The 27,952-nt window shown below is 44.5% G+C and overlaps 1 protein-coding gene and 1 long non-coding RNA gene across 4 annotated transcripts; one reads left to right on the forward strand and one right to left on the reverse strand.

The window, feature by feature from the left end:
- Nucleotides 1-1,748: 1,748 nt before the first annotated feature.
- LOC118707988 lies at nt 1,749-5,026 on the reverse strand. The gene is made up of 2 exons (XR_004984431.2): nt 4,808-5,026; nt 1,749-2,293 (listed from the first exon to the last, which is right to left on the reverse strand). It is a non-coding gene; the product is annotated as an uncharacterized LOC118707988 (long non-coding RNA).
- An 11,990-nt stretch (nt 5,027-17,016) lies between these two features.
- Nucleotides 17,017-27,904, forward strand: ZNF133 (zinc finger protein 133). 3 transcript variants are annotated; one of them, XM_036418853.2, is made up of 5 exons: nt 17,017-17,343; nt 23,740-23,866; nt 24,004-24,099; nt 25,978-27,677; nt 27,711-27,904. In XM_036418853.2, exons 2-4 carry the CDS (start codon nt 23,746-23,748, stop codon nt 27,576-27,578), a joined length of 1,818 nt encoding a protein of 605 aa, XP_036274746.1. In that variant the 5' UTR covers nt 17,017-17,343; nt 23,740-23,745; the 3' UTR covers nt 27,579-27,677; nt 27,711-27,904. The 3 variants fall into 3 exon arrangements, with proteins under 3 accessions (XP_036274746.1, XP_045430630.1, XP_045430631.1); XM_045574674.1 differs by lacking the exon at nt 17,017-17,343 and adding an exon at nt 17,442-17,575; XM_045574675.1 differs by lacking the exon at nt 17,017-17,343 and adding an exon at nt 17,442-17,575 and having other exon boundaries at nt 25,978-27,904.
- Nucleotides 27,905-27,952: the final 48 nt, after the last annotated feature.

A 27,952-nucleotide genomic window follows, 5' to 3' on the forward strand; every position in this document is an offset into this window, starting at 1 on the left:
GAGAGATCAATTGGCTGACTCCTGCAAACCCCCTACTAAGGATCAAGGACGAAATCCAGGCTTATGACCTGACTGGGAATCGAACCCAGGATCTCTTGGTTGTAGGGTTAAGCCTCAGACTGACATGCTGTCAAAGCTGCAAACAAGTCCCAGGTTAGACGGCACAGTCCTCTAAGCATAATTAAGCTGGATCTTGTGACTGCTCCCTAGATCTTTCCTGGGTAGCTAAGGGGCTGTGGGAGGTGCAGCAAGTGCTGCAAAAACAAGTAAACTTACAAGAACATTGTAAATTACCTTGTTTACATCTGACTATAAAATAAAGCATCAGCTTGCAGTCTGGATCTGTTCTGTGGTCTCAGTCACACACAGAAGATCCACCTAGACCCAGCTTATTCTCCTTGCCTGTCTTTGCTTCATCCTTTGCCGGCCCTCCCTCAGGCTCGCCGAACCCTTGGCTGTGCTGGCACGGCACACTTGGTCCAGGGGACAGTGTTCAATCCACTAAACCACACCTGCCAGGCAGGTGTTTTTTTTTAATAGAGTTTAAAATTTTCCTCGTTTCCTGACTGTTTCCAACTGACTTCCTTTTTCTGACCATGTAAAATGTAGTAAAAGCAAATTAGAACTTTTTAGGTAAAAGTAAAGCTTTGCGTTATATTCTTAAAATGCCCATCTCTTCTTGAACAGGCACTGGAGATTTGAAACAAATCGGTTGTGCAGGGTCCTGCTCCTCAAAAGATTACAGTCTAGAGCACATGTGTCAAACACAAGGCCCGCGGGCCAAATCCGTCCCGCCAGGCCTTGCAATGTGGCCCGCACCGCACTGTCATCACTGCACTCTGCTGCGTTTCCATCACAATGACAGTTTATGACTGTTCAGTAAACCATTCGGCCCGCGATTTAGGCTGGATTTTAGATTTTGGCCCCTTCTCTAATTGAGTTCAACACCCCTAGTCTAGAGGGAAGACGAAAAATGAGATGTAATTGTTTTAGCCAGAGGATGTGATGAGAGCTTCTTAGGATGGGTAAGTTACCTATCTGGAGGAGAGAGGTCAGGGCAAGTGTCTGTTGGAGAGGGTGCCGGAGCTAACCAGGAGTTAGTCCGGAGAGTCAATGGCAGAGGGGAGATGGAGAAGTGCACAGGGAAGACACTCCTGCCTGCAGTGTAAGGCCCCAAGTCAGAGCCCAATATTAGGTGCTGCTTTGACATCTGGTGAAAACTGGGAAAGCCTCAGATGCCCTAACCACACGTTCCCCTCCACGCTGCTCCCAGAAAAAACATCACTGTTCCCTTGCAAAACCACCCTCCTTGTCAAAGGGACCAGTCACAGTTCCTACTTAATCTCTGAGCCACGGGTTTCTGCTTCCTGTCAGCCCCTGGAATTGTTCAAACAAGAACAACCAATTGTTCAAAAAAGCCTGAGCCAGAGGGCACCCCAACTTTTTGATACTGCAAAGTCAACCTCCTGAGGAAATAGGTGGTTCACTGTTTCCCAGTGCAGCCCTGTGTGGCCCTGCATAGCGTTGGTGTCCTCCTCGCTGGCCTGTGAGTGTACATATGTGACCAATAAACTGTTATCCATCTCACCTGTCCAGTGCCGTGTGTGTACTTGGCCACGCCCACCACTGTTACTGGAGAGCTGCTCAAATCAGAGGGGATCTCTCCCCCCCTCGGCTCTTGTCACATTCACGAGAAAGAATTCAGACGAGTGGCAGAAAGCAGTGTTGAAGCAAAGCAACTGAATCTATTAAGGAGGCAAAGCAACTGAATTTAGTAAGAATACAGTTGGCATAAGGCACAAGCAGACGACTCAGCTAGTCGGTGGGGGTTCAAGGGTTTTATACTTTCCCCCACTGGATATCTTGAGCAACAGATTAGATTTCAAAGTCCCCCTTTTACACTGTTGTAGTTTTTCCCAGAATTTATGACACTATCTGGTGATTTTTATTGACCAATGACCTTCTTGTTCAGGAGTGAGATAAGCTGCCCTCTCCACCCTGCTTCCCTTCCTCCTGCCCTAGCAGCTACCTATCCTGCCTGACAGAACCAGCCGGCAGAATCCCTCCACCAGCATCGGGATGACAGGAAGTGATGGAAACAATGACCGCGGGGATGTGCACGGAGAGTCACAAATCAGCATTGCTAGAGGATCTGGTGGGGCCAGAGCAATGGGGTGGCTGCTAAGGAAACGGTCTAAGAGAAGCTCAGGAAAGTCCTCATGTCTTCAGGAGCCTCTGGAGGGTGTTGGACAAGGATGAGAACTGGCCACATCTGAGTGTTTGTTGTTGTTTTCTTTTAAAATATTTTTGTTGATCAGAGAGAAAGAGGAGAGAGAGAGAGAGAGAGAGAGAGAGAGAGAGAGAGAGAGGAAGAGAGAGAGAGAGGAGAAACATCAGTGATGAGAGAGAATCATTGATTCGCTGCATCCTGCAACCTGGGCATGTGCTCTGACTGGGAATCGAATTGACCTCCTTGAAGTTCATAGGTCTACACAATAACTGAAGCCATTCGGGCCCGGCTGAATTTTAATTGACTCTGGCCAATGTGTGGGCTCGGTTTGAAGGGGATGAGATTAGAGGCAGCAAGTCTGATTTAGAGAGCTACTGCAGACATCCAGGTAAGAGCCGATGAGCATCTCAATTAGGACCAGGCATGTGGGATGGAGAGGAAGAGCTCCTCAGAAAGTGTTTATGACAGAAATGCAGTACATTTGGCCCCATGTAATCAAAAGGCAGCAAATATGTACAAAACCCATTCATGAATGAGGAATATTAATCAGTTCCCTGATGGGTCCTGGCAGCACTGCAGGGTGAGGTTGTGCAGGGTGATACTCCCCAAGGGCAGCCCGCCTGATGATGAGTGAAGGCTGTGGGCCCACCTAGCACTCCAAGGAGATCCAAGGCAAAGATATGCCCCCTCCCCACCCTAGGCAGTTTACCACTTCTATTTGTAAACCTGAAAGATGACTGTGATCACATGCAAACTGCTGATTCAGGCTGGGCATGCAGAGTATTGAAAAGGCAAAACGCCATCTCTCAGTTTTCTCACATGAGATAAGAGTTGGCCTTTTTTTGAACAAAAAAACTAACACCCAACAACTTTCATTTCTTCCCTTTGGGCAAGATTAACCTTCAAACATGTTGACTAAAGTGTGAATCAATCAACCACCCGGTTCAAATTTAGGATTTTCTTTTAGCAAGGCTAGCGAGTGTTAACAGGTCCCTCTGGACTGTGATTTCAAGAGAAAATTTAGAATGATGAGAAACTCAATGAATGAAACACTAAAAAACTCTTGTGTCATTGATTCTCAGCCTTGCCATTATAAACATCTGGGGAGCTTTTAAAAATTCTTGAACCCAACTCCATGCCCAGAGGTTGGGATACGGTTAAAGGAGCAAGGCCCCAGCAGCTGCATTTATGTTATCTTCTTCAGAAGAGCTGCAGAGGATGTGCCTGCAAGGTCGTTAGCTCAGGCACTGATGGAAGAGAAAAGCATATTGTGAAACCAGCAGGGGATATTTTACATTGAAGGACTTTCAAAATCACTAAATTTGCCTTGTCTGGTTTGGCCCAGTGAATAGAGCGTCAGCCTTCCGACTGAAGAGTCCCGGGTTCAATTCCAGTCGGTCAAGAGCACATGCCAGGTTTCGGGCTTGATCCCCAGTGTGGGACTGCAGGAGGCAGCCAATCAGTGATTCTCTCTCTTCATTTATGTTTCTACTTCTCTCCCCCTCTCCCTTCCTCTTTGAAACCAATGAAAATATATTTAAAAAAAGAAAAGATTTGTCCTGGCTGGTTTGGCTCAGTGGATAGAGAGTTGGCCTGCGAACTGAAGGGTCCCAGGATTGATTCCGATCAAGAGCACATGCCCAGGTTGAGGGTTCTATTCCCAGTTGGAGGCTTGCAGGAGGCAGCCGATCGATGATTCCCGCTCATTGATATTTCTATCTCCCTCTCTTTTCCTCTCTAAAATCAATAAAAATATATTTTTAAAAATTTTTAAAAAGAAAAAGATTTAACAAATTGTCCTCCATGATGTTGGCTTTGACTACCTGCACAGACTCGGTGAGCAGCTATAAGATTCTGTGGCCTTCCAGAGAATAGCAATCGACCAACTCACATAAAGCAGGCCAAGTGACTAAATTGCTTGGAGTATCATCCCGTGCACCAAAGGGCTGTGGGTTCGGTTCCTGGTCAGTTCACATATCTAGGTTGCAAATTCAATCCTCAGTCAGGATGTGTGGGGGGGGTGTGTGTGTGTGTGTGTGTGTGTGTGCAGAAGGCAACCGATAGATGTTTCTCTCCCTCTCTTTTTCTCTCTCCCTCTTTCCTCTCTCTCTAAAAACAATAAAAACAGCCAAAACCAGTTTGGTTCAATGGATAGAGCGTCGGCTTGGGGACTAAAAGGTCCTGGGTTCAATTCTGATCAAGGGCATGAACCTTGGTTGCGGGCATATCCCCAGTAGGAGGTGTGCAAGAGGCAGCTGATCGATGACTCTCTCTCATCGATGTTTCTAACTTTCTATCTCTCTCCCTTCCTCTCTGTACAAAATCAATAAAAATATTAAAAAAAGAATCTGAAGCTCTCCTTAAAAATATATCCTCGGGAGATGATTAAAAAAGCAAGCATTCTCAAGTGCAAGAAGCTTTTGTTTGAACCCCTCCCCCCTTGAATGACCCAGACATATTGAATTCTGAAACCCACCTAACCATCTGGAAGCCTCAGAATTGCTCAACTGTTGAAGTCAAATTCTCCCACATGGAAATGGACAAACAATGTGGCTTCCTCAGCCCAAATTTTCTTACCTTGTCCTCCACTTCCCAAGACACTGGAAATACGCATTACAGTGGTATACCCTATATGATGAAGACCCTCAGAAGTAGATTGCTCGAAACAGAAATGATCACACAGGTGCCTCTGGAGAGAACCAGGTTAAAGATGGTTGTAAGGAAAAATGTGTCATCATGACACACCATCCTACATATTGACTGCCATTCTTAATTCTTTTATCCTTCTACTAGAGAACTGGTGCATGGATTCGTGCACAGGGGTTCAAGGGTTTTATACTTTAAAACAAGAACAAGAACAACCTCAGCCTAGCCTGCAGGGATAGGGCCGAAACCAGTTCCCTGACATCCCCCAAAGGGTCTCAGATTGTGAGAGGGCAGTTCTCGGGTGATGCACCCCAGAATTGGGATCTTTCCTCTCTGGTTCCAGTCACCCAAGAACCACTGCTGCCAAATCACCACAGCTCAGCAGCTCCTGTGTTGAGCATCTGCCCCCTGGTGGTCAGTGTGTGTCATAGTTCCTGGTCGGATGGGCTAACAGTTGGAAGATCACTTAGGCTTTTATAATATATAATGTCTTCATAAAAGCCTCCATTGTGATCTCCTTTAGAAAGCTGCTGGTTATAATGAAACCAGGCAGAGACAAAGTACACTAGAGCAGATTGCACTAAAAACAACGACTGCTGTAATTATTGTGGCTCCATAATCATCTTCTTCCAAGAAGCTGAGCTAATAGTCATTTGCAGGCATGATCTCATTTATCTATATGGCAAACCTATCCATAGGTGGGGTATTATCATCCCATTATGCCTTTTGCACTTAGGACTGTCTCAAAATCACCTGGGAAACTGGCCATAAAGATGAAACTGGAAACTGTGTGCTGCAATTTTTCACTTTCATTCTGGACCTGTTAGAGCTTGTTGCCACTAGCTGCGAGGAGCAGGAGACACTGGGGAAAATGCGTGTGCATGTTGCCATCCAAATGTGAAAACAGCAATATCCAAGCCTGGGTGCTTGAAACACTCTCCAAAAAAGGAAACAAAAGATTCTAACACGTCACTAAAGGAAACTGTAGAATATCTCTAACATACATGCCAAAAGCACGTGAGTCTTCCAAGTGTTACACTATAAAAATAAAAGGCAGAAGGGGGGGGGGGCCGGGAAGGAATACATGAATTAAAAAAATCATGAAATCCAGAAACAAATTTGATATCAACGAATTTAAACAGGCAAGGTAACAGGAGCCATTCATGTTTTATTTTTAGTAGAATTTTGAACTCCAAGAAATTAAAAATATATCATATAAACAAGACTGAATTAGCTTTTGTAACAATTTTGAGCAATAAATTGAAGAAACATAGAAAAAGCAACAATTTAATACCTGACCCCTTGTTGGAGCTCATAAATCAATTCCATAATTCTAAACTTTCAATTCAGTGATTTTTTTCCCCCTGGTGTTGGTCTTTTTTAAAGATAATCACTTTATAATCAACAGCACAAATCCTTTTATTTCATTTGTAAAGTCATGGTCTAACAGAACTCTAGAATGTCAAGTGTACAAAACAGGAAACTTTCTGGTGAAAGTTCTGATTTTTAATAATCTGAGTTTTGCCTAGCTGGTGTGGTTCAGTGGCTGGGTACAGACCTATGAACCAGGAGGTCACAGTTCAATTCCTGGTCAGGGCAAATGCCCGGGTTATATGCTCAATCCCCAGCACGGGGGCATGCAGGAGGCTCCCACTCAACGATTCTCTCTCATCATTGATGTCTGTATTTCTCTCCCTCTTCCTTCCTCTCTGAAATCAATACAAATACATTTCTTTATAATCTGAGTTTCCTCGTTAGCTAACTAACCAGTGGGCAACAACAGACTCCTCTGTTCCATTCCTAAAGCTCATCAAAAGTCTCCCAGCAGTCCCCGGAGTCACCTGCCTGTCTCATCATTCTTATCTTTCCATTTCAAGGTTTCAACCAAGTCTTGCGGATTCGGAGTATCAAGTTCTGAGGATGTAGGGAGATACAAGGACACCGAAGGCAGTGAGGAACTGCTGGAGGTTTACCAGCAGTTCAGGTGAGTGGTCAGATCTCTGTTCGATAACAGGAGCACAGAAAAGTGAAAGGTGAGCAGCCTTCCGAAAGCCAGAACACTGGCTGAGAAACTCTTGCCTTACTCCAGGGAGAAAGGATAAGGAACCAAAGCTACTTCCAACTCGGAGGCAGTGGAACACAGGGGAGCTGACAGGTCTAAGAATTAGAGCAGACACTCTGGGGAGGGAGGGCATGTATGAGAGTGGGGGCAGGGAATTAGTAAGATATGTACACATATAATACCTTAATAAAAAAAAAAGAGGGGGGGGGAGAATTAAAGCAGACAATGGGTGCCTGATAAATGACTTGATATTGGGGTGAAGGGAAAGGGATATGTTGTGAAAGACTCTAAAAAAGGTGATTAATCATTTGTGAAACTAAGAGGAAGAGTAATGAAATCTATGGATATCAAGGGACTCAGGAGAAAAAAAGATTAAGAAGGAAAAGAATGGGGTAAAATTTCAGACTTGCTGAACTTGAGATACTTGATGGTCAAGCAAAGCCATCCACCTGCCATTGGCGATGAGGTCTGGAGTTCCAGAAACTGATATGGGACAGATCTTACATTCTCCCACATATTCAAACAGAGTCTGGTTTTGGTTCCAGAGATTGCAGAGCCATTGTAATTCCAAAATGACAGAACAATACTCATTCAGCAGAGGTGATAAAAGCGTGAAAGCTAATCTGGTAGCTGAAAAAGATGGCCCAATGCCAGCCAGAATTGGGATGTTTTCTGTGTTTTTGGTCGGTTTGGTTTTTGAAGGTGTGTGTGTATACAAATTTATTTGCTTGTTGTTTGTTGTAGTCATCTAAATATTAGCTAACTGCTTTCTCCCAAAAATGTACTTAATTGCTAGGATATGGTAAAGACTTTCTAATCATGGCATGAATTTTTTTAAAATAAATCTTTATTGTTCATATTATTACAAATGTTCCTCATTTTTCCCCCCTCCATCAGGTTCCCACCCCACCCTCTGCCCTTTCCCCACCCCCTATTGTCCTCATCCATAGGTGCACAGTTTATGTTCATTCTCTTCCTGCACCTCCCACTCCTCTTTTCCCTGAGAATCCTCAGTCCACTTCCCTTCCATACCTCTGATTCTATTATATTCAACAGTTAATATTGTTCATCAGGTTTTTTAATTCCCTTGGTTTTTAGATTCACTTGTTGATAGTTACATATTTGTTGTTCATAATTTTTATCTTTATTTTCTTCCTCTTCCTAAATAAGCCCCTTCAGCAATTCATATAATTCTGGTTTGGCGGTGATGAACTCCTTTAGCTTTTTCTTTATTTGTGAAGCTCTTTATCTGGCCTTCGATTCTCAGTGATAGCTTTGCTGGGTAGAGTATTTTTGGCTGTAGGTTCTTGCTATTCATCACCTTGAATATTTCTTGCCATTCCCGTCTGGCCTGCATGGTTTCTATTGAGAAATCAGCTGACAGTCATATGGGTGCTCCTTTATAGGTAACTACCTGCTTTGCTCTTGCTGCTTTTAATATTCTCTTTGTCTTTTGCCCTTGGAATTTTAATTATGATGTGTGTTGGTGTGGTCCTCTTTGGGTTCCTTTTGTTTGGGGTTCTGTGTGCTTCCTGGACTTGTAAGTCTATTTCTTTCTCCAAGTGGGGGAACTTTTCTGTCACTATTTCTTTCAGTATGTTTTCGGGTTCTTGCTCTCTCTCTTCTTCTGGGACCCCCTTAATTCTGATGTTGGTTTATTTGAAGTTGTCCCAGAGGTTTCTTACATTATCTTCATTTTCTGGATTCTCTTGTCTTCTTGCTTCTGCGGAGGAGTGTCCTCTGGCTCTTTGTTTTCCAAATCTTTGACTTGATTCTTGTGACCTTCCATTCTGTTTTTAAGACTCTGTATAATATTTTTTTTTAATTTCAGACAATGTATTCTTTATTTCTAGTTGATCCCTTTTCATATCCTCATAGGTCTCATTTATTTTATCGGCCATTTCTAGGAAATTCTTTAAAAACTTTATAAGCATGATTTTGAACTCTATATCCAGTTGCTTTTTGTCCTCCATTTCTTTCGTTTGTGATCTGTTTCCTTGTCTCGGCATTTTCGCTGCTTCCTGAGTTGGTAGGGTGGCTTTGTGTGTTAAGGTGTCCTATATGGTTCAGTGGGTCAGCCTCCCAGTTATCTGAGGTGGACACTCTTGGTGCACCCCTTTGTGGACTGTGTGTAGTTAAGTCTTAATTGTTGTTGGTATCACTGGGAGGAATTGACCTCCAGGCCAATTGGCTGTGAGGATCAGCTGTGTCTATGCACAAAAGCCTCTGTGCTCAGCTTGGATGGAGAGGAGTTTTGGGGTGGAGCCTACAGCCTTGGCTTCCTGTCAGCCCTGCCCTATGAGGTTCCTGAGTCTCAGTGTTCCTCAGTGTCCTTTGGTACTCAGTGCTTTGGTACTTGCTGCAAGCACCTCTGAGAGAAAGGTGCCCTCGAATTTTGTCCACTACCAGACAGTCTAGTCTCTCCTCCAATGAGCCCAGAACTAGGGTTCAGTGCAGTTGGAAGTGGGGTTCAGTGCATTCCAGAGCTTTTGTCTCCTTCCCACTAGGGCAATCTAGCGGCACAGTCAACAGTCACTCCTCTGTGCGCAATGTGCGCGACTCCAAGGCTCTGCCTTTCTCCACTCCCCTGAGTTTCCACCATACAGCCTAGAATCCCTCTGTATGAGCCTGGGACCCCAGGGTCTCGCCCAGAACTGGGGTTCAGTGCAGTAGGTACTGGTTCAGCACAGTCCGGAGCTTTTATCTTCTTCCCACTAGGGAACGCCAACCATGCACTCAGCCGCCCTTCCTCTCTGGCTCGGTCCTCTCCCCACATGCACACTGTGTCTCTGTACCTTAGGCTTTTACAGCTTTTCTGATTTTCCTTCTGGTTTTCTCTTTCCTTCTAGTTGTAGAATTTCCAGTCAGTCAAATTCCCTGTAGTTCTGGATAATGTCCACTTTATATTTTAGTTGTATTTTTTGAAATTGTTGTGTGAGGCTTCAGTTAGGCTTTTACCTATGCTGCCATCTTGGTTTCTCTCCTAATCACTAGCATGAAATTTTGAGTTTGCCTCCAGGTGAGAGAAGATGTTACCAGGGGCAAAGGTAGAAATAAGGCAATTAAAAAAAAAAATTATGAGCCGAAACCAGTGTAGCTCAGTGGATGGAGCATCGGCATGAGGATTAAAAGGTCCCGGGTTCGATTCTGGTCAAGGGCATGTACCAGTGGGGCATGTGCAAGAGGCAGCTGGTCGATGTTTCTCTCTCATTGACATTTCTAACTCTCTCTATCCCTCTCAGTTCCTCTCTGTGTAAAATCAATAAAAAATACATTAAAAAAATTAAGTTATGAAATATTCTGCTCTTCTTCTCTCTTCCAGGACTTGATTAGAACTAGCAAGAGACCTGTTTGATATCACTGTGCAGGGTGTGCAATTCATATATTAAACCTTGTAGAGATGAATATCTATTAGGAAATTTATCAGGAAGACGGAAGTAAAATGCCTTGAGGAAGGAGCATTTTTCTAATTTGCACAAAGAAGCTGTCTGGACGAGTGGAAGCTTTCCTTTCCTGCTGAAGATAGTTGGTTTGCTGGTGAGAAATGTAAAAGAAGTAACAATAATGTATATATTCATTTCACCCAAATATTAGAAGACTGAAAGGAAACACAATCCATTCCTTTGCTAGTTGCTGGAATTATACTATAGTGACCTACCCAGAATCCAGTTTTTAGTCAGAACAAACATAATTTATGATATACTCAGGCTTAAACTCTTAGTATGATATACTCAGGCTTAAATGCAATGTTCTTTTACCAAAGGGAAATGTGTAGGATCTCTAGCTTCTACTTACATCTTGTGGAAGTGGAGGAGACCAGAAGATATCTTAAGGTTTTTTCTAGGACTCTAGCATCAGTTCCTTAATTAGAAGATGTTTTCTCACATGAAGACCCATCCTAGTCCGTTTGGGCTGCTGTAACAAAAATACTTAGACTGGGTGGTTTAAACAACTACTTATTTCTCAGAGTCCTGGAGGCTGGGAAGTCCAACCAAGATTAAGATGCTGGCAGGTTCTGGGTCTGGTGAAGACCCACTTGACCACATTACTGTGCTCTCACAGGGTAGAAACGGTAAAGGACTTCTCTGGATCTTTTTTATGGGCACACTAATCCCATTTATGGGGGCTCTGCCCTCATGACTCAATCACTTCCCAAAGCCCTATCTCCAAACTCTGGGGATTAGGTTTCAACATATGAATTTTGGGGGGACAAAAGTATTCAGTCTATAGCAACATATTATCAAGAACACCAAAAAAAAACATTATATATATATATATATAAACATTATATATATATATATATATATATATATATAGAGAGAGAGAGAGAGAGAGAGAGAGAGAGAGAGAGAGAGAGAGAGATTTTTTTTTTCATTTTAAAAAATACATTTTGCCCTAGCTGTTTTGACTTAGTGGATAGAGCGTCAGCCTGTGGGCCAAAGGGTCCCAGGTTCAATTACAGTCAAGGGCACTTACTGCAGTTATAGGCTCCTCCTCTGCCCAGACCCTGGTTAGGGCTCATGCAGAAGGCAACCAATTGATGTGTTTCTCTCACATCGCTATTTCTGTCTTCCTCCCTCTCTTTTACTCTCTCTAAAAATCAATGGAAAAATATCCTCAAGTGAGGATTAAAAAATAAAAATAATAAATAACTAAGTACCCAAAACTCACTACTTTCCTAGATACACACACACACACACACACACACACACACTGAGTGGCCAGATTATTATGATCTCTGAACGCATAATAATCTGGCCACTTGGTGTATATCTTATATAATAAAAGGCTAATATGCAAATTATCCAAGAGTTTGACCATCAGGCAGGCCAGCCAACTGCTGTGTCCCCTCCCCCTGGCAAGGCTGGTCAGACTCCACCCATGCACGAATTCATGCACCAGGCCTCTAAAATATATTTATACACACTGAGTGGCCAGATTATTATGCATTCAGAGATCATACTCTGACCACTCAGTGTGTGTGTGTGTGTGTGTGTGTGTGTGTGTGTGTGTTTGTATTTTTAAATTGGTCTCAGAGAGGAAGGGAGAGGGAGAGAGAGGTACTTTAATGATGAGAGAGAACCATCGATTGACTGCCTCTTGCACACCCCATATTTGGGATTGAGCCTGCAACCTGTGTATATGCCTCTACCGGGAATCGAATAGATGACCTCCTGGTTCCTGGGTCGATGCCCAAACACTGAGCCACATCCAGCCAGGTTCACATGTTATATTTTAACTAGAGGCCCAATGCACAGAATTCATGCAAGGGGCTCGGCCCTCCAAGCCCAGGCTGCCTTGGCCCTTGCAGCCCAGCTGCTTTTTGGCCCTGGCTGCCTCTTGGCCCCATGGCCCCGAACACTGGTCATTAGCCTTCTGGTCTAACTAGCATATTAGCTCTTTATTATATATGATGTTAAAATTAATTCCAAAGAAAGATATGCAACTTACATCTATTATATCTTCACTTGTTTATTTACTTTTTTTAAAAGTATATTTTATTGATTTTTACAGAGAGGAAGAGAGAGGGATAGAGAGCTAGAAACATCGATGAGAGAGAAACATCAATCAGCTGCCTCCTGCACACCCCCTAATGGGGATGTGCCCACAACCAAGATACATGCCCTTGACTGGAATCTAACCAGGGACCCTTCAGTCCGAAGGCCAACGCTCTATCCACTGAGTCAAACTGGTCAGGGCTGTTTATTTACTTTTTAATGTATTTATTGCCTGACAACCCCCCTCCCATTTCTGGAAATCATAAGCCCCTGAGAAAGTAGACACTCTGCCTTGTTTATTGCCAAATCCTCAATGCCTAGAACAGTGCTAGGCAAATAGTATTTGCTCAATATTTTATCTTTTTTTTTTTTTTTTTTTTTTTTTTGCTAAGAAAATGTATTCAGTTTTGTAAAACTACGATTGAAAGGAACTAAGTCAGGATGAAAAGAAATCAGGAACTTGACCAACTGAAAACTATAATAATAATCATGTTGATGAATATGGTGATATTTATTGAGCAATTATTATATGTTAGGCCACTGTTCTAATGGCGTAAATATATGGACCCATTAAATCCTTACATGACTCATTGAAGGTAGATTAAAAATATTTCCCCAAGTCAGCCAGTTGGTGAGTGGCATTCCAACTTGGACAGCTTAATTGGATTTTTCTGAGGCCTTGGCTACCCAAATTGTTTAGGAAGACAGGCCTCTGGATAATTGAACCCTGACTTTTATTTTTAACTATGTTTTTATTAATTTCAGAGAGGAAGGGAGATGGAGATATAGAAACATCAATGATGAGAATAATTGATGAGCTGCCTCCTGCATACCCCCTACTGGGGATCGAGCGTGCAGCCCAAGCATGTGCCCTTGACTGGAATCAAACCCAGGACCCTCTAGTCTGTAGGCCAACACTCTATCCACTGAGCCAAACCAGCTAGGTCTGAATCCTGACATTTGAGAAGCTGGCCTTGCTCCCATGCTGCACCTGATTTGTCAGAAGGGCCTAGGGAAAGGAATGAATCGCTGTGTTTAGGGCGCCCCCTGATGTTCAATTATGTTGAGGCTGCTTGGAAAACGGGCAGGGCTTTTTCAGTGGATGAGTGTATTTGGTCAAAGGTCAGGAACCACCTACTATACTTACATTCTTAGATAGGACCTTAAAAGTGATTAGATCAAGCTGACATTAGAAATGGGGAAACTAGCCGGGACCGGTTTGGCTCAATGGATAGAGCGTCGGCTTGGGGACTGAAGGGTCCCGGGTTCGATTCCAGTCAAGGACATGTACCTTGGTTACGGGCATATCCCCAGTAGGGGGTGTGCAGGAGGCAGCTGATCGATGACTCGCTCTCATGGATGTTTCTAACTCTCTATCTCTCTCCCTTCCTCTCTGTATAAAATCAATAAAAATATATATATAAAAAAAAGGAAAAAAAGAAAAAAGAAATGGGGAAACTAGCCAAGACTGGTTTGGGTCAGTGGATAGAGCCTCTGCCTGCGGACTGAAAGGTCCCAGGTTCGATTCCGGTCAGGGGCATGTACATGGTTGCGGGCACATCCCCGGTGTGGGGTGTGCAGGAGGCGGCTGGTCGATGATTCTCTCTCATCGACATTTCTGGCTCTCTATCTCTCTCCCTTCCTCTCTGTAAAAAATCAATAAAATATATTAAAAAAAAAAAAAAAAGAAAGAAAGAAAAAGAAATGGGGAAACTGGCGCCCAAAGAAGTCAAATGTCTCACCCATGGTCGGTCACTCAGTTGGTTAAATCTCAAACAGGAAAGAAGCTGTATTCCCTGACCCACACCTCCCATCAAGGTAAACTAAACTCTTAATTCCAGTCTCTTCACCCTTTTTATATTTACTTTTTTTTTTGAAAATTTTTAATATTCTTATTGACAGTATTACAAATGCCTCCTGTTTTCTCCCTTACCCTCCCCCCTCCCAGGTCTTCACCACCGTATTGTCCATCTCCATGGGCTATGCATATAAGTATATATAAGTAGGGGTGCATATAATCTTTCTGATTGGTGTCTTAGCGGTGGGGGGGTGGGGTGAGGTTAGAATATATTCCTAGAAGTGGGATCACTGGACCAGATGGCAGTTCCATTTTTAATTTTTTTAGGAAACTCCATACTGTTTTCCATAGTGGCTGCACCAATCTGCATTCCCACCAGCAGTGAACTAGTATTCCCTTTTCTCCACATCTTTAATAGCACTTGTTTGATGATAGCCATTCTGGCAGGTGTAAGGTGATCTCTCATTGTGCTTTAAATTTGCATTACTCTAAAGTAGGGGTGTCGAACTCAATCAGAGAAGGGGCAAAAATCCTAAAAGCCGCCTAAATCGCGGCCGATGTTTTACTGAACAGTCATAAACTGTCATTTGTTGATGGAAACGCAGCGGAGTGCAGTGATGACAGTGCGGTGCGGGCCACATTGCAAGGCCTGGCGGGACGGATTTGGCCCGCGGGCCTTGTGTTTGACACATGTGCTCTAAAGATTAGTGATTTTGAGCATTTTTTTCATATATCCATTGGCCATTTGTATGTTCTCTTTGGAGAAGTATCTATTCAGGTCCTCTGCCCTTAGATTGTCTTTCTTTTGTTCTATGAGTACTTTATATGTTTTGGAGATTAACCTCTTATCAGATGTATCATTGGCAAATAAGTTCTCTCATACAATGGATTCCCTTTTCATTTTGATGGTGGTTTATTTTGCTGTGCAGAAACTTTTTATTTTGATGTAGTCCTATTTGTTTATTTTTTCATTTCTCTTGCCCTAGGAGATGGATTAGTAAAATGTTTTGTGAGATGTCTGAGATTTTACTGCCTATGTTTTCTTCTAGGATATTTATGGTTTCATGGCTTACATTTAAATCTTTTTAAAAAAATATATTTTATTGATTTTTTTTAAGAGAGGAAGAGAGAGGGATAGTTAGAAACATCGATGAGAGAGAATCATTGATCAGCTGCCTCTTGCAAACCCCCTACTGGGGATGTGCCCGCAACCAAGGTGCATGCCCTTTGACCGGAATCGAACCCGGGACCTTTCAGTCCACAGGCCGACACTAGATCCATTGAGCCAAACCGGTTTTTCGGCTACATTTAAATCTTTTATCCATTTTGAGTTTATTCTTGTGTATGGTGTAATTGGTGGTCTAATCTCATCTTTTTGCCTGTGTCTGTCCAGCTTTCCCAACACCATTTGTTGAAGAGATTAGACTGTCTTTACTCCATTGTATGTTCTTGCCTCTTTTGTCAAATAATTGACCGTAATGGTGGTAAATTTCTAGGGTCTCTGATCTGTTCCATTGATCCGTGTCTGTTCTTGTGCCAATATGAGGCTGTTTTGATTATAATGACTTTGTAATATAATTTGATATCCGTCATTGTGATCCCTATTCCCCTCACAGAAGGTCAGACAGCCCCTCATCTTGGAAGTCTTCCTTGGTCTCTTATCACCAGGATCCTGTGATCCCTGACTTTCACATACAGGAAGCATCACTGGACACTTAAACATGGATGTCCCTGCATTGATACTTTGAACTTCTCTGTGTCAACAGCTAATTTCTAGGTAAATGACTGAGTTACAGGTGGGACTGTGAGAGAGACCTGAGAAGGTACTAAATAAAACGGGCACTTATCCAGGGCCAGGGCTGAGTTGAAATTCACTATGAACTAGGCAGCCTGAGGGCAAGAGAAGGGAGTGGATCCATCCTGCAAGAGCTAAGAAGAAATTTTAGAAAATTTGCATCTCTTCCTGGTTCTCTGGGATATGTAGAAATGTTCTTGGACTTCCTAGACTCTAGGACCTAGAGGAATAAGCTTTCGAAAGCCTACTCTATAAAGTAGAGAAGTGAGAGGTGTCAAGGTGAAAATGCCCACCCACCAGTGAAGTGGGGCTTGCTCTCCAGCACCTCAGTTGAGGTGTCCCCAGATGGCAGCGGAACAGCCAGTTCTCAGAGACAAGACACACACACACACACATACACACACACAAAAAAAGATCTAGAGTCCTAGCCGGTTCAGTGGACATTTGATTCTGGTCAAGAACACACTCCCCGTTGTGTGTGGGCTGGGACCCCAATTATTCTCATCATGGATGTTTCTATCTCTCTCACTCCATTCCTCTATGAAATAAATAAAAACATTAATTTTTTTTAAAGGCTCAGCCCCGCGCTATGGCCAAAGAGGTCCTCTTCCCCAGGAGAGAAATGAGTTTGACTATAATTTCGTGGACTCCAAAGGAGGAAAAAGGTCTCAGGCCACCGGCAGTGGAGTGTTTGGGTTGAGGACTGGTGCTCTGATGAACCCGCGGGGAGAAGGCTGCACCCCTCCCTTCTTCGTGTAAATGAAGTTAAAAGGGCATGTGACCTGGACGAGCCCGCATACCTCCGGCGCTCACGGAATCCCGGGAACAGAACCCGCAGCAGAACCTGGGAAACTGGACTGACCGACCCTCTCTGCCCCGCATCAACTCCAGAACCGGAAAAGCAGCTTCCCCTCGCTTCCCTTCCGCGCGCCGATGGGCGGAGCCGGATGTGGAAGGCACTGCGGGCGCCACTGGGAAATGTAGTCTTTGAGGCAAGGGCGTTGGAGAGGGGTCGGGCACGACAGAGTACTACGCTCATGGCCCCGTACATGTTTTGTGAACGTGGTTTGAAGAAGAAAAAGTGAAAGCCAGGCGCCACACTGGTTTTACTCCAGGGACCGGAGTAAGTTATCCCGCAGTGCTCCCTCGGAGGCCAATGGGAGCGCAGGCCAGCTGCGCGCTCCGGCCCAGCCGAGCATCCTGGGGGGCGTGGTCCCGCGCCGTGGCGGATTCTGGGTAATGTAGTCCCGCCGCGTGGCTGGAGTCGGTCCCCAGCTGGTGACTGCATTGACCCCTTGTTCTTCGGTGGCGCTGGTGAGTGAGGCTCCCGCGGCACTTTTGCCTCACCGTGCCCTTCCCTGCTCCGGAAGGTGGGTCTGAAAGGCTTGCTGGGGGCTGGGGCTGAGGATGGTGCTGTGGGCGGGCGAGGAGGGAGGGATGGGGGCGTGCTGTCGTGGCTCAGGCCGTGCGCTACCGGATGTCTTATTTGGGGGTGTGGGCGCGCGTCTCCGACGTGAGTGAAGCTCAACCTTGAAGCCCAGGGATGGTGGGTGCTGAGCTCCGGCCTAGGGTCCCTGTGGGTTTGACATGTTTGGCCTTGGCCGAAATAGGGGTATTGGAGTGGGAGGGGGTATCTCTCATGCCACAAGTCCCTGGGTTTTGAGGGGTTGAGTAAGTAGGCTCTGGGGGTCCTGTCATTCCCCAGGTGGTGGAGTGGGGCTGCCACTGGGGTTTTGGTGGATGGGGGCTGACGGTCTTACTTCGAGCTTTGCTGAGGTGGGGTGCGGGGCTAGCGGGCTTGGCCAAAGGTCCCTGGTTTGGACTAGGTGTTGGAATGGCCATTTTTTGCGTGATCTTAGGGTCTCAAATTGGCAGGTCATCCCTAGGTTCAGGCCTTGGAAGAAGTGGGGCTGGGGGCCCCTGGGCAAGTTTTTCAGAGATCCGGAGGGCTGTCACTGATCCCAGGAATCATGAATCCCCACATCTCTGGTGTGGCCAGGCTTTGGGACTTTAAGCTTTATTTTAACTTTTTATTACAGAAAATTTTAAGACGGAAGTAGATGAAACTTCATAGAACCATCACCTAGATTCAGTGCTTATCACCTCGTGACCCCTCTTGATTTCACCTCAGAATGACACACTGAGAGCCCTTATAATCCACCGTGGTTTCATATCACCCACAGCCAGATTCCATCCAGGCTCTGTCACTTTATAGCTGTGTCGCCTTGGTCAAGAGACTGATCTCACTTGTGCCTCAATTTTCTTATCTGTAAAATGAAGATAACAAATCCTTACTTCATTGTGTTGGGAAGGTAGAATGAGGTAAAGCTTGTACAGTGCCTGGAACAGTCTCTGGTATTTACACTGTGGCCAGATTATTATGGTCTCTGAATACGTAATAATCTGGCCACTCTGTGTGTGTGTGTGTGTGTGTGTGTGTGTGTGTGTGTGTGTGTAAAATTAGAGGCCTGGTGCATGAATTTGTGCATGGGTGGGGTCCAGCCAGCCTGGCCAGGAAGGGACATGGGCCGTTGGCTCTCCTGCCTACTGGTTGAACTACCTTTATTATATAGGATATACACTGAGTGGCCAGATTAGTATGCGTTCAGAGATTCTAAGAATCTGGCCACTCAGTGTATATGCTAAGTGCCTAGTAGGTGTTAACTTTCCTCATTAGAGCAAAAGTGAGAGGGGATCAGCTCAGGGTCAGTGCCAGTAGCATGTGTGAGCAGGCAGTGTGAGCAGCCCATAGTTCAGCTCTCTTCCCAGCAAGCTGCCCACCATCTTTTGTAATGTGACAGCTCTATTCTTTTTTTTTTTTTAATGAATTTTTATTGTTCATATTATTACAAATGTTCCTCATTCCCCCCCTTCCTACCCTCCATTGCTCTCCTCCACCAGGTTCCCACCCCACCCTCTGCCCTTTCCCCACCCCCATTGTCCTCATCCATAAGTGCACAGTTTATGTTCAGTCTCTTCCCACGCCCCCCTATCCCCTTTTCCCCTGAGAATCGTCAGTCCACTCCCCTACCATACCTCTGATTCTATTATATTCACCAGTTAATATTGTTCATCAGATTTTTTTTTAAACTCCCTTGGTTTTTAGATTCACTTGTTGATAGTTACGTATTTGTTGTTCATAGTTTTTATCTTTATTTACTTTCTCTTCCAAAAGAACCCCCTTCAGCAATTCATATAATTCGGGTTTGGTGGTGATGAACTCCTTTAGCTTTTTTTTATTAGTGAAGCTCTTTATCTGGCCTTCAATTCTGAGTGATAGCTTTGCTGGGTAGAGTATTTTTGGCTGTAGGTTCTTGCTATTCATCACCTTGAATATTTCTTGCCATTCCCGTCTGGCCTGCATGGTTTCTGTTGAGAAATCAGCTGACAATTGTATGGGTGCTCCTTTATAGGTAATTACCTGCTTTGCTCTTGCTGCTTTTAATATTCTTTGTCTTTTGCTCTTGGAATTTTAATTATGATGTGTTTCGGTGTGGTCTTCTTTGGATTCCTTTTGTTTGGAGTTCTGTGTGCTTCCTGGACTTGTAAGTCTAATTCCTTCACCAGGTGGGGGAAGTTTTCTGTCACAGTTTCTTTCAGTATGTTTTCAATATCTTGCTCTCTCTCATCTTCTGGGACCCCCATAATTCTGATGTTGGTTCGTTGAAGTTGTCCCAGAGGTTTCTTACATTATCTTCAACTTTCTGGATTCTCTTGCCTTCTTGCTTCTGCGAAGGAGTGTCTTCTGGCTCTTTATGTTCCAAATCTTTGACTTGATTTTTGCGATCTTCCATTCTGTTTTTAGGACTCTGTATAATATTTTTTATTTCAGACAATGTATTCTTTATTTCTTGTTGATCCCTTATTAGTTCTTGTTGATCCGTTATTAGTTCTTGTTGATCCCTTTTCATCTCCTCATAGGTCTTGTCGACCTTTTCTAGGAAATTCTTGAAAAACCTTATAAGCATGGTTTTGAACTCTATATCCAGTCTCTTCTTTTCCTCCATTTCTTTTGTTTGTGCTCTATTTCCTTATCTTGGCATTTTCACAGCTTCCCTTAGTTGGTAGGGTGGCTTTGTGTGCTAAGGTGTCCTATATGTTCCAGTGAGTCAGCCTCCCAGCTACCTGAGGTGGACAGTCTTGGTGTAGCCCTTTGTGGGTTGTGTGTGCAGTCTTGTTGTTAAGCCTTGCTTGTTGTTGGTATCACTGGGAAGCGTTGATCTCCAAGCCAATTGGCTATTAGGATCCGACAGCTCTATTCTTGATGCTTTTAAGGACAGTAAGCCCTACCCTGCTGGATCTTGAGGGTTTCCAGTGATGCTCTGTAATCTTTTTGTTCTTGACCTGCCCCCCTCCGTCTCCTGCTGCCCAGAGAGGACGTCCTAGTGGGCAAAGGGAGGATCTGGGCTCTGGCAGCCCAGCTTCAGGGAGGGTCCTACTTGCCTTTTGCATGTGAACTCCTGGTGGGTTTCCTTTGCTCACCTTTGATATCCAGTGATCAGAGCCCCAGCTGGTTTCCCCAGGAAACAAGGCCTGTGGTAAGAGTGACAGTTTTCACAGGGACTGTTCTTCAGACCTGGGGCCCTCATTCGTGACCTCTCAGTCCTTACCCCCCGCATTTCTTCTCTCAGCATTTGTGCAGACTGCTCACTTTAGAGCTCGTCTGCTTGTGAAGTTGTCAACATTCGGGGTTTTTTTTTTTCCATCCAATACTCTCACTTACTCTTTTTCCCTACTAGAGTGGTTTGCAGCAAATTGTCATAGCATTTCACCTTAAATACTTCAGTAGGTATGTCTAACACAGAAGAGCTTTTTAACTTAAGGGAATCACGATTGTTATATCCAACAGAATCAATAGTTCTTTCCCCGGTTGTTTAATTTTTTTCTTTGAACAGCCCTTGTCAGGAGTGGAAGAGGAAGACATTTCTGGAATCTAGCATGCTGGTTTGTTTTTTCCTTCTTTCCTCCCATTTCTTCTGATCTCCTTGATCTAGGTCAGTGGTTGGCAAACTCATTAGACAGCAGAGCCAAATATCAACAGTACAATGATTGAAATTTCTTTTGAGAGCCAAATCTTTTAAACTTCTTCAAAATAGACTCGCCCAGGCCATGGTATTTTGTGGAAGAGCCACATTCAAGTGGCCAAAGAGTCGCAAGTGGCTCGCAAGGCGCAGTTTGCTGACCACGGATCTAGGTTAATAGCTGCAGCTGCTACCAGTGGTGCAAGCTGGGTCTCGAGTTTTCCTTGCCTCTTCTTTCCAAACCTCCCTCCCTTTTGATTGGCTGTTGTATCTTCTCAGTTCTACCTAATCGGTACCCCTTAATTCCTCCTTCTTCCCTTTGTCTCTACTCCTGCACTACCCTAGCTTCCTGTCTCCTCTCCACCTTCTTGCCTGTCTCCCCTGCCCCTCCTCTTAAATTGGGCTTCTAAAGTATAAATGCGGTCATGCATTGCTTAGTGATGGGGGTATGTGCTGAGAAGTGTGCAGTCCGGAGATTTTGTCATTGTGTGAACATTATAGAGTGTACTTACACACATCTCGGTGGTGTACTAGTAAGCTTCCGTAAAGATGGGAAGTAAAAATGGAAGTTAGCAGAGGTGGAGGGTGAGGAGGGAGTTACTGTCTAATGGTTACAGAGTTTCAGTGTGGGGTGATGAACGAATTCTGGAGATGGATATCGGTGATGATTATACAACAATGTGAATATACTTAATTGTACAGAAATGTACATATAAAATAGTGCCTGACATAAAAACAGGCTCAGTGGTTGAGCATTGTCCTATGACCCAGGAGATCAAAGTTTAATTCAGTCAGGGCACATGCCTGGGCTCGATCCCCAGTCATGGGTGTACAGGAGACAGCCAATCAATGATCCTCTCTTATCACTGCTGTTTCTCCCTCTCTCTCCCTCTCACTTCCTCTCTGAAATCAGTAAAAATATTTAAAATTTAAAAATGATTTTTAAAAAAGTAAAATTTTGTTTTGTATATTTTATGATAATAATTTTAAAACCTACAGGTATCTACACTCCACCTATGCTCTTTTACCAGTAGGTGCCTATTCCTCCTGGGTAGTCCTCCCTGTGGCTTCCATTGTTGTGGCTTCCATTCTCCATTTGCTCACAGCCCTCTTCTCTGCTTCCTTTATCAAGACCAAGTTCTTTCTCATGAAATCTTTCTTATTCTTTTTTTAAAATATTTTTTTCTTTATTAAGGTATTACATATGTGACCTTATCCCTCCATGCCCCCCCTCGCTGATTCCCTCACCCTCCAAGTGTCTGTGTCCATTGGTTATGCTTATGTACATGCATACAAGTCCTTTGATTGACCTTTCCCCTTTTCCCCCACCCTGCCCTGCCTTCCTTCAGAGGTACTACCGTGTTTCCCCGAAAATAAGACCTAGTGCATGGAAAGATAAGACATCCCCTGAAAATAAGCCTAGCACAACTTTGGGAGAAAATATTAATATTAGACACTGTCTTATTTTCGAGGAAACAGGGTAGTATGAAATCTTCAGTGTGCCCTCCATTTTGAAAAAAATATTAAGGATATGAGTAGAACTGGACAAGGGGTTGAGAATGGAATTAGAAATTAGAAATAAATTTGTAGATTGAATGGCCAAGAAGGTTGGCCCTGAGCATCTATTGTGCGGGGCTGTAAGTTTGCTGTTATCCACATTTCACAGGTGAGAAAATTAAGGCATTAGTTGACAGCAAAGTTGGGCCCCAAACCCAAGCATTATGATTCAAGTCCCTGCTCTTCACTACTTCCTGCTTGTGCCTCTCAGGCCTGAGAAGGTTGAGAGGCCATGGGATTCAGGGGAAGGACTGAGTTGTAGTGTTGATGCCATTATTGAATGATATGAACTTAGTCACTTAGATGCTCCAGTATTTTGTTGTTGTTAATCCTCACCTGAGGATATTTTTCCATTGATTTTCAGAGAGACTGGAAAGGATGGGGAGAGATAGAGGAAAAAAAACATCGATGTGAGAGAGACACATCAATTGGTTGCCTCTGCACAAGCCCCGACTAGGACCGGGCATCAAGCCTGCAACCGAGGTATATGCCCTTGACCAGAATCGAATCCAGGACCCTTCAGTCTGAGGGCTGATGCTCCATCCACTGAACCAAACCAGCTAGGGCCTGGTGCTTCAATATTGATTCATTTGGTTATGCTCTTTAATTTTTTAAATTCTTAAAACTCATTAAGTCTTTTATGTTTTACTATTGCTTAATTTATATATATATATATATATATATATATATATATATATATATATATATATATATTTATGTTGTCTGTTCTTCTCTCTGCCTAGATTTAAAGTTTCTGAGAGTGTTCTTTACATTTACAGGGTGTCCCCCAAAAAATGTATATACACTTTAACAGCTGATAGCTCAACTTTAAAAATGAAATGCATTTTAATAAACACTGCCTTTATACAAAGTGTGTATATACATTTTGGGGGGATGCCCTATATTCTCCAAACAGTTCACGCAGGGTCTTGAATGTGTAGATTCACAAGTGCTGCCTGCTGGATAGCCACAGAGGTTTATAGGTTTTGGAATGCTGGCACCAAGGTCACAGTCAAAGGCAGGATTTAGATATCTCTCCTGCCTCCCCCAGGGTCGCTGACTCTCTGCCCCTTACCTTGCGTCACGGGCAAGGCTGGCTCCTTAGTGAGCAGGGCTGTGTTTTGTTTTACAGGCACACATGGCATTCAGGGATGTGGCTGTGGATTTCACCCAGGAAGAGTGGCTGCTGCTGAGCCCTGCTCAGAGGTCGCTGTACAGGGAGGTGATGCTGGAAAACTACAGCAACCTGGTTTCACTGGGTAAGCCTGGCATCTCTTTGGACCCCCATGCATGCTGCTGGGCATTTGAAGGTCTGCTTGAAGCAGCCATCTTGCCTTCTGACTTGGCCCTCGAGTCCATAACGTGCAGCCACTTTGCTTTCTTTCTCCGTGAGCAGGAATCCCATTTTCTAAACCAAAGCTCATCACCCAGCTGGAGCAAGGAAAGGAAACCTGGAGAGAGGAGAGAAAATGCCCACCAGCCACTTGTCCAGGTGAGTGGGGCACTGGGCAAATAGGTCATAGAGCTGCGTGTGGGCAGCTCGGGGGTGGGGGAGAGGAGGCATTGCTCAGGTGGAGGGAGGGAAGACCTGCTCCTCACCCCGCAGGCTGCTGTTTGCATTGCCTGGCACAGCCGCCTCCCTGCCAGACCTTCATCCCTACCCTGGGACGGGCCTTTCCTAGTGTGTCTTCCTCCCCCAGAAGCCTTCCTACCTTCTACTGAGTCTCCCTCTCAATCTCACTCATTCTCTTCATAGTCACAGACTTCTTTCTCTTTACTTTTTTTTTTTTTTTAAAGATCAAGCAAGAATGTGGGAAAATTCTGAGTGAACTAAAGAACTAAGGCAAGCCCAGGGAGAGGGAGGAAGGCTAAAAATCCAACCAAGAAATTGAATTCTTAAAAACCTGTGAGCCAGAAGTAGTTTTTACATTTTTAAATAGTTACATAAGTACATAATAGCCTCAATTTTATGCTTCTTACCCTCAAAGCTTAAAATTATTTGCTACCTGCCTGTTTAAGAAAAAGTTTGCTGACTTATGCTCTAAGGAATTACAATATATAGCCCTAACTTTTCCTATCCTACTTATTATGGCTACCACTTTATGTAAAAATGTAAGAACATTGCAATTGCATAGTTCCACTTACCCCTTTCCCCAACATTCTTTATTCTATAGCTCTTATTTGTATTACGCTTATATACATTGTAAATTTCCTAATATGATATGTTGTTTTTAAAAAAAATATATTTTATTGATTTTTTACAGAGAGGAAGGGAGAGGGAGAGGGATAGAGAGTTAGAAACATTGATGATAGAGAAACATTAATCAGCTGCCTCCTGCACACCCCCTACTTGGGATGTGCCCGCAACCAAGGTACATGCCCTTGACCAGAATTGAACCTGGGACCCTTGAGTCCCCAGGCTGATGCTCTATCCACTGAGCCAAATCGGTTAGGGCTCGATGTGTACTTTTTTTAATCAAGAAGAAATTATTTTATAAGCATTCAGATAATTTACCGTTTTCTATACTCTTCATTTTCTTTCTGGGGATCTGAGTTTCCACCTGGTATCCTTTCTCTTTAGCCTAAGTAACTTGTTTAACATTCCTTGTGCGGGTGGCACTGTATTTGCTTACACTTTGTTTTTCTGAATGTTGACATCTCCTACTTAAGAAGTATTATAAGAAGAAAATTTTTCTTTTTTATTGATTTCTGGGGAAGTCCACTTATATTAATAATAGAAATTATCAGGAATTGAACTGATCAGGAGCTCCAGCAAGGGGCATCTCTTAAGGCTATTTGTGTTGCCCATTGCATTATGGCACAAAGAAATCTTCTAACAAACGTTCATTAATGAGTGGGAAAACGATTTAGGCATCTCACACACAACTTCTTCTTACACTAGGAGTTCTCCAGTCTAGATGACTTCTCTCTCAATCTATCCCTTTGTCTTCAGAGGGAAATCGGGAAAGACGTGGCATTTCCACATGGGCCCTCTGATTAGAGATCTCTCAGTCCCCGAAAATACTTGTGGACCCAATTTACATAAATGTGGGCGGTTGTGAGTTAGGAGATGGTTGTAGTGAGGGGGGAGACTTGCATCTTGGCCCTGTTTACAGATCTGAAACTTGATTTTACAGTGTGACACAACCAATAGATTAGGTTCAGGAATGGATTTTCTGGATTGTAGTGGAAATTGGAATATGTTGTGATGGGCCGGAAAAGGATCATGTAAAGGAAGGTCTTGTTTGGGTAGCACTTAAGTTTTAAGTATTTTGAAGAACAGGGAATTGAGTCTCTCCGTCAGACTCGGCAGAATTACTTGGGTTGCCCTCCTGAGCCTCAGCTCTGCCTCTGCCTCTTCTCTCTGCAGGAGAGCCAGCGCCAGAGCTCCACCTGTGTGCTCCCTGCCCTCCGGGCTTCTCCGGTCAGAAGTTCCACGTGCGGCACATGCTGTGTAGTCACCCCCCGTGGATCTTCCCACGCTTGTGCGCAGAAAATCACGTCCAGCCAGGGGATCTGTGCCAGGGGGACCAGAGAAAGCAGCAACAAGCCTCTGATCCAAGTTGCTGGAGTGATAAAGCAGAAGGTCAAGGGACAGAAGGCACCAAGCCTTCATTTGGAAAGACAAAGAAAAGAGCTTTAACAGCATTATCCAAGCCACCCCAAAGGCAGCCAGTCAGCTCTAGGAATGGCATCAGAGGGGTGGAGACAGAGGCCACCCCGGCCCAGACGGAGAATCCGGAGGAAACAGACAAATTACTGCGGAGGATAGAAGTCTTGGGATTTGGAACAGTCAATTGTGGAGAATGTGGACTGGGCTTCAGCAAGATGACAAACCTGCTCAGTCACCAGAGGATACACTCAGGGGAGAAGCCATATGTGTGCGGGGTGTGTGAGAAGGGCTTTAGTCTAAAGAAGAGCCTTGCCAGGCACCAGAAGGCACACTCGGGGGAGAAACCTATCGTGTGCAGAGAGTGTGGACGAGGATTTAACCGGAAGTCAACACTCATCATACACGAGAGGACACACTCAGGTGAAAAGCCTTTTATGTGCGGTGAATGCGGGCGAGGCTTCAGTCAGAAGTCAAACCTCATCATACACCAGAGGACACACTCGGGGGAGAAGCCCTACGTGTGCCGGGAGTGCGGGAAAGGCTTCAGCCAGAAGTCAGCGGTCGTTAGACACCAGAGGACGCACTTGGAGGAGAAGACCATCGTGTGCGGTGATTGCGGACTAGGCTTCAGCGACAGGTCAAACCTCATCTCACACCAGAGGACGCACTCGGGGGAGAAGCCTTACGCCTGCAAGGAATGCGGGCGATGCTTCAGGCAGAGGACGACCCTTGTCAACCACCAGAGGACACACTCAAAGGAAAAGCCTTATGTGTGCGGCATGTGTGGGCACAGCTTTAGCCAGAATTCAACCCTCATCTCCCACAGGCGGACGCACACCGGGGAGAAGCCTTACGTATGTGGGGTGTGTGGGCGAGGCTTTAGCCTGAAGTCACACCTCAATCGACACCAGAACATACACTCAGGGGATAAGCCCATCGTGTGCAAGGACTGCGGGCGGGGCTTCAGCCAGCAATCCAATCTCATCAGACACCAGAGGACACACTCCGGGGAAAAGCCCATGGTGTGCGAGGAGTGCGGGCGAGGCTTCAGCCAGAAGTCAAACCTCATTGCACACCAGAGGACACACTCAGGGGAAAAGCCATACGTGTGCAGAGAGTGCGGGCGAGGCTTTAGTCACCAGGCAGGTCTCATCAGGCACAAGAGGAAACACTCGAGGGAGAAGCCCTACATGTGCAAGCAGTGTAGCCTAGGCTTTGGCAACAAGTCAGCTTTAATCGCCCATAAGTGGGTCCATTCAAAAGAGAAGCCCTGTGTATGCAGAGTGTGCGGCCAAGGCTTTATCCAAAAGTCATACCTCGTCTTACATCAGATGACACACCAGGAGGAGAAGCCTTAGGTGTGCGAGATGTGGGCGAGGCTCACCTCAGCAGACACAGGAGAATGAAGTCTCTCCACCACAAACTGCCACTCCAGATTGACAGACCTATTGAGCAATCAAAATGTCTGGGATGTGTTAACTCTTAGCAACCTTCTGACCTGTTACACGCTCTTTAAAAATGAAAATGCTGGTGAGAACTAAATCGAAATTTTTACACTTTGATGAAAGGAGGTAGAAAAATTCATTCCATAAGTGGTCAAAGGACATTTGGTTCATTTACTTTCTTCACACAAAGTCTTCATGTTTTGTGGCCTTTAATAAACTTTGCTTCTTTACAACTCTCTAAACTTAGCTGTGTATCTCACTTATTCATCTATAAAAATAGGGAATCA

This window comes from Pipistrellus kuhlii, unplaced genomic scaffold (assembly GCF_014108245.1).
Source record: "Pipistrellus kuhlii isolate mPipKuh1 unplaced genomic scaffold, mPipKuh1.p scaffold_m20_p_6, whole genome shotgun sequence".
Lineage (NCBI taxonomy): Eukaryota > Metazoa > Chordata > Mammalia > Chiroptera > Vespertilionidae > Pipistrellus > Pipistrellus kuhlii.

Excerpts from the sequence above, each read along its gene's own strand:
- ZNF133 (XM_045574675.1), top strand. Across the intron at positions 23,867-24,003 it reads CAGCAACCTGGTTTCACTGG|GAATCCCATTTTCTAAACCA; the intron begins GTAAGCCTGGCA and ends CTCCGTGAGCAG. Across the intron at positions 24,100-25,977 it reads CCCACCAGCCACTTGTCCAG|GAGAGCCAGCGCCAGAGCTC; the intron begins GTGAGTGGGGCA and ends TTCTCTCTGCAG.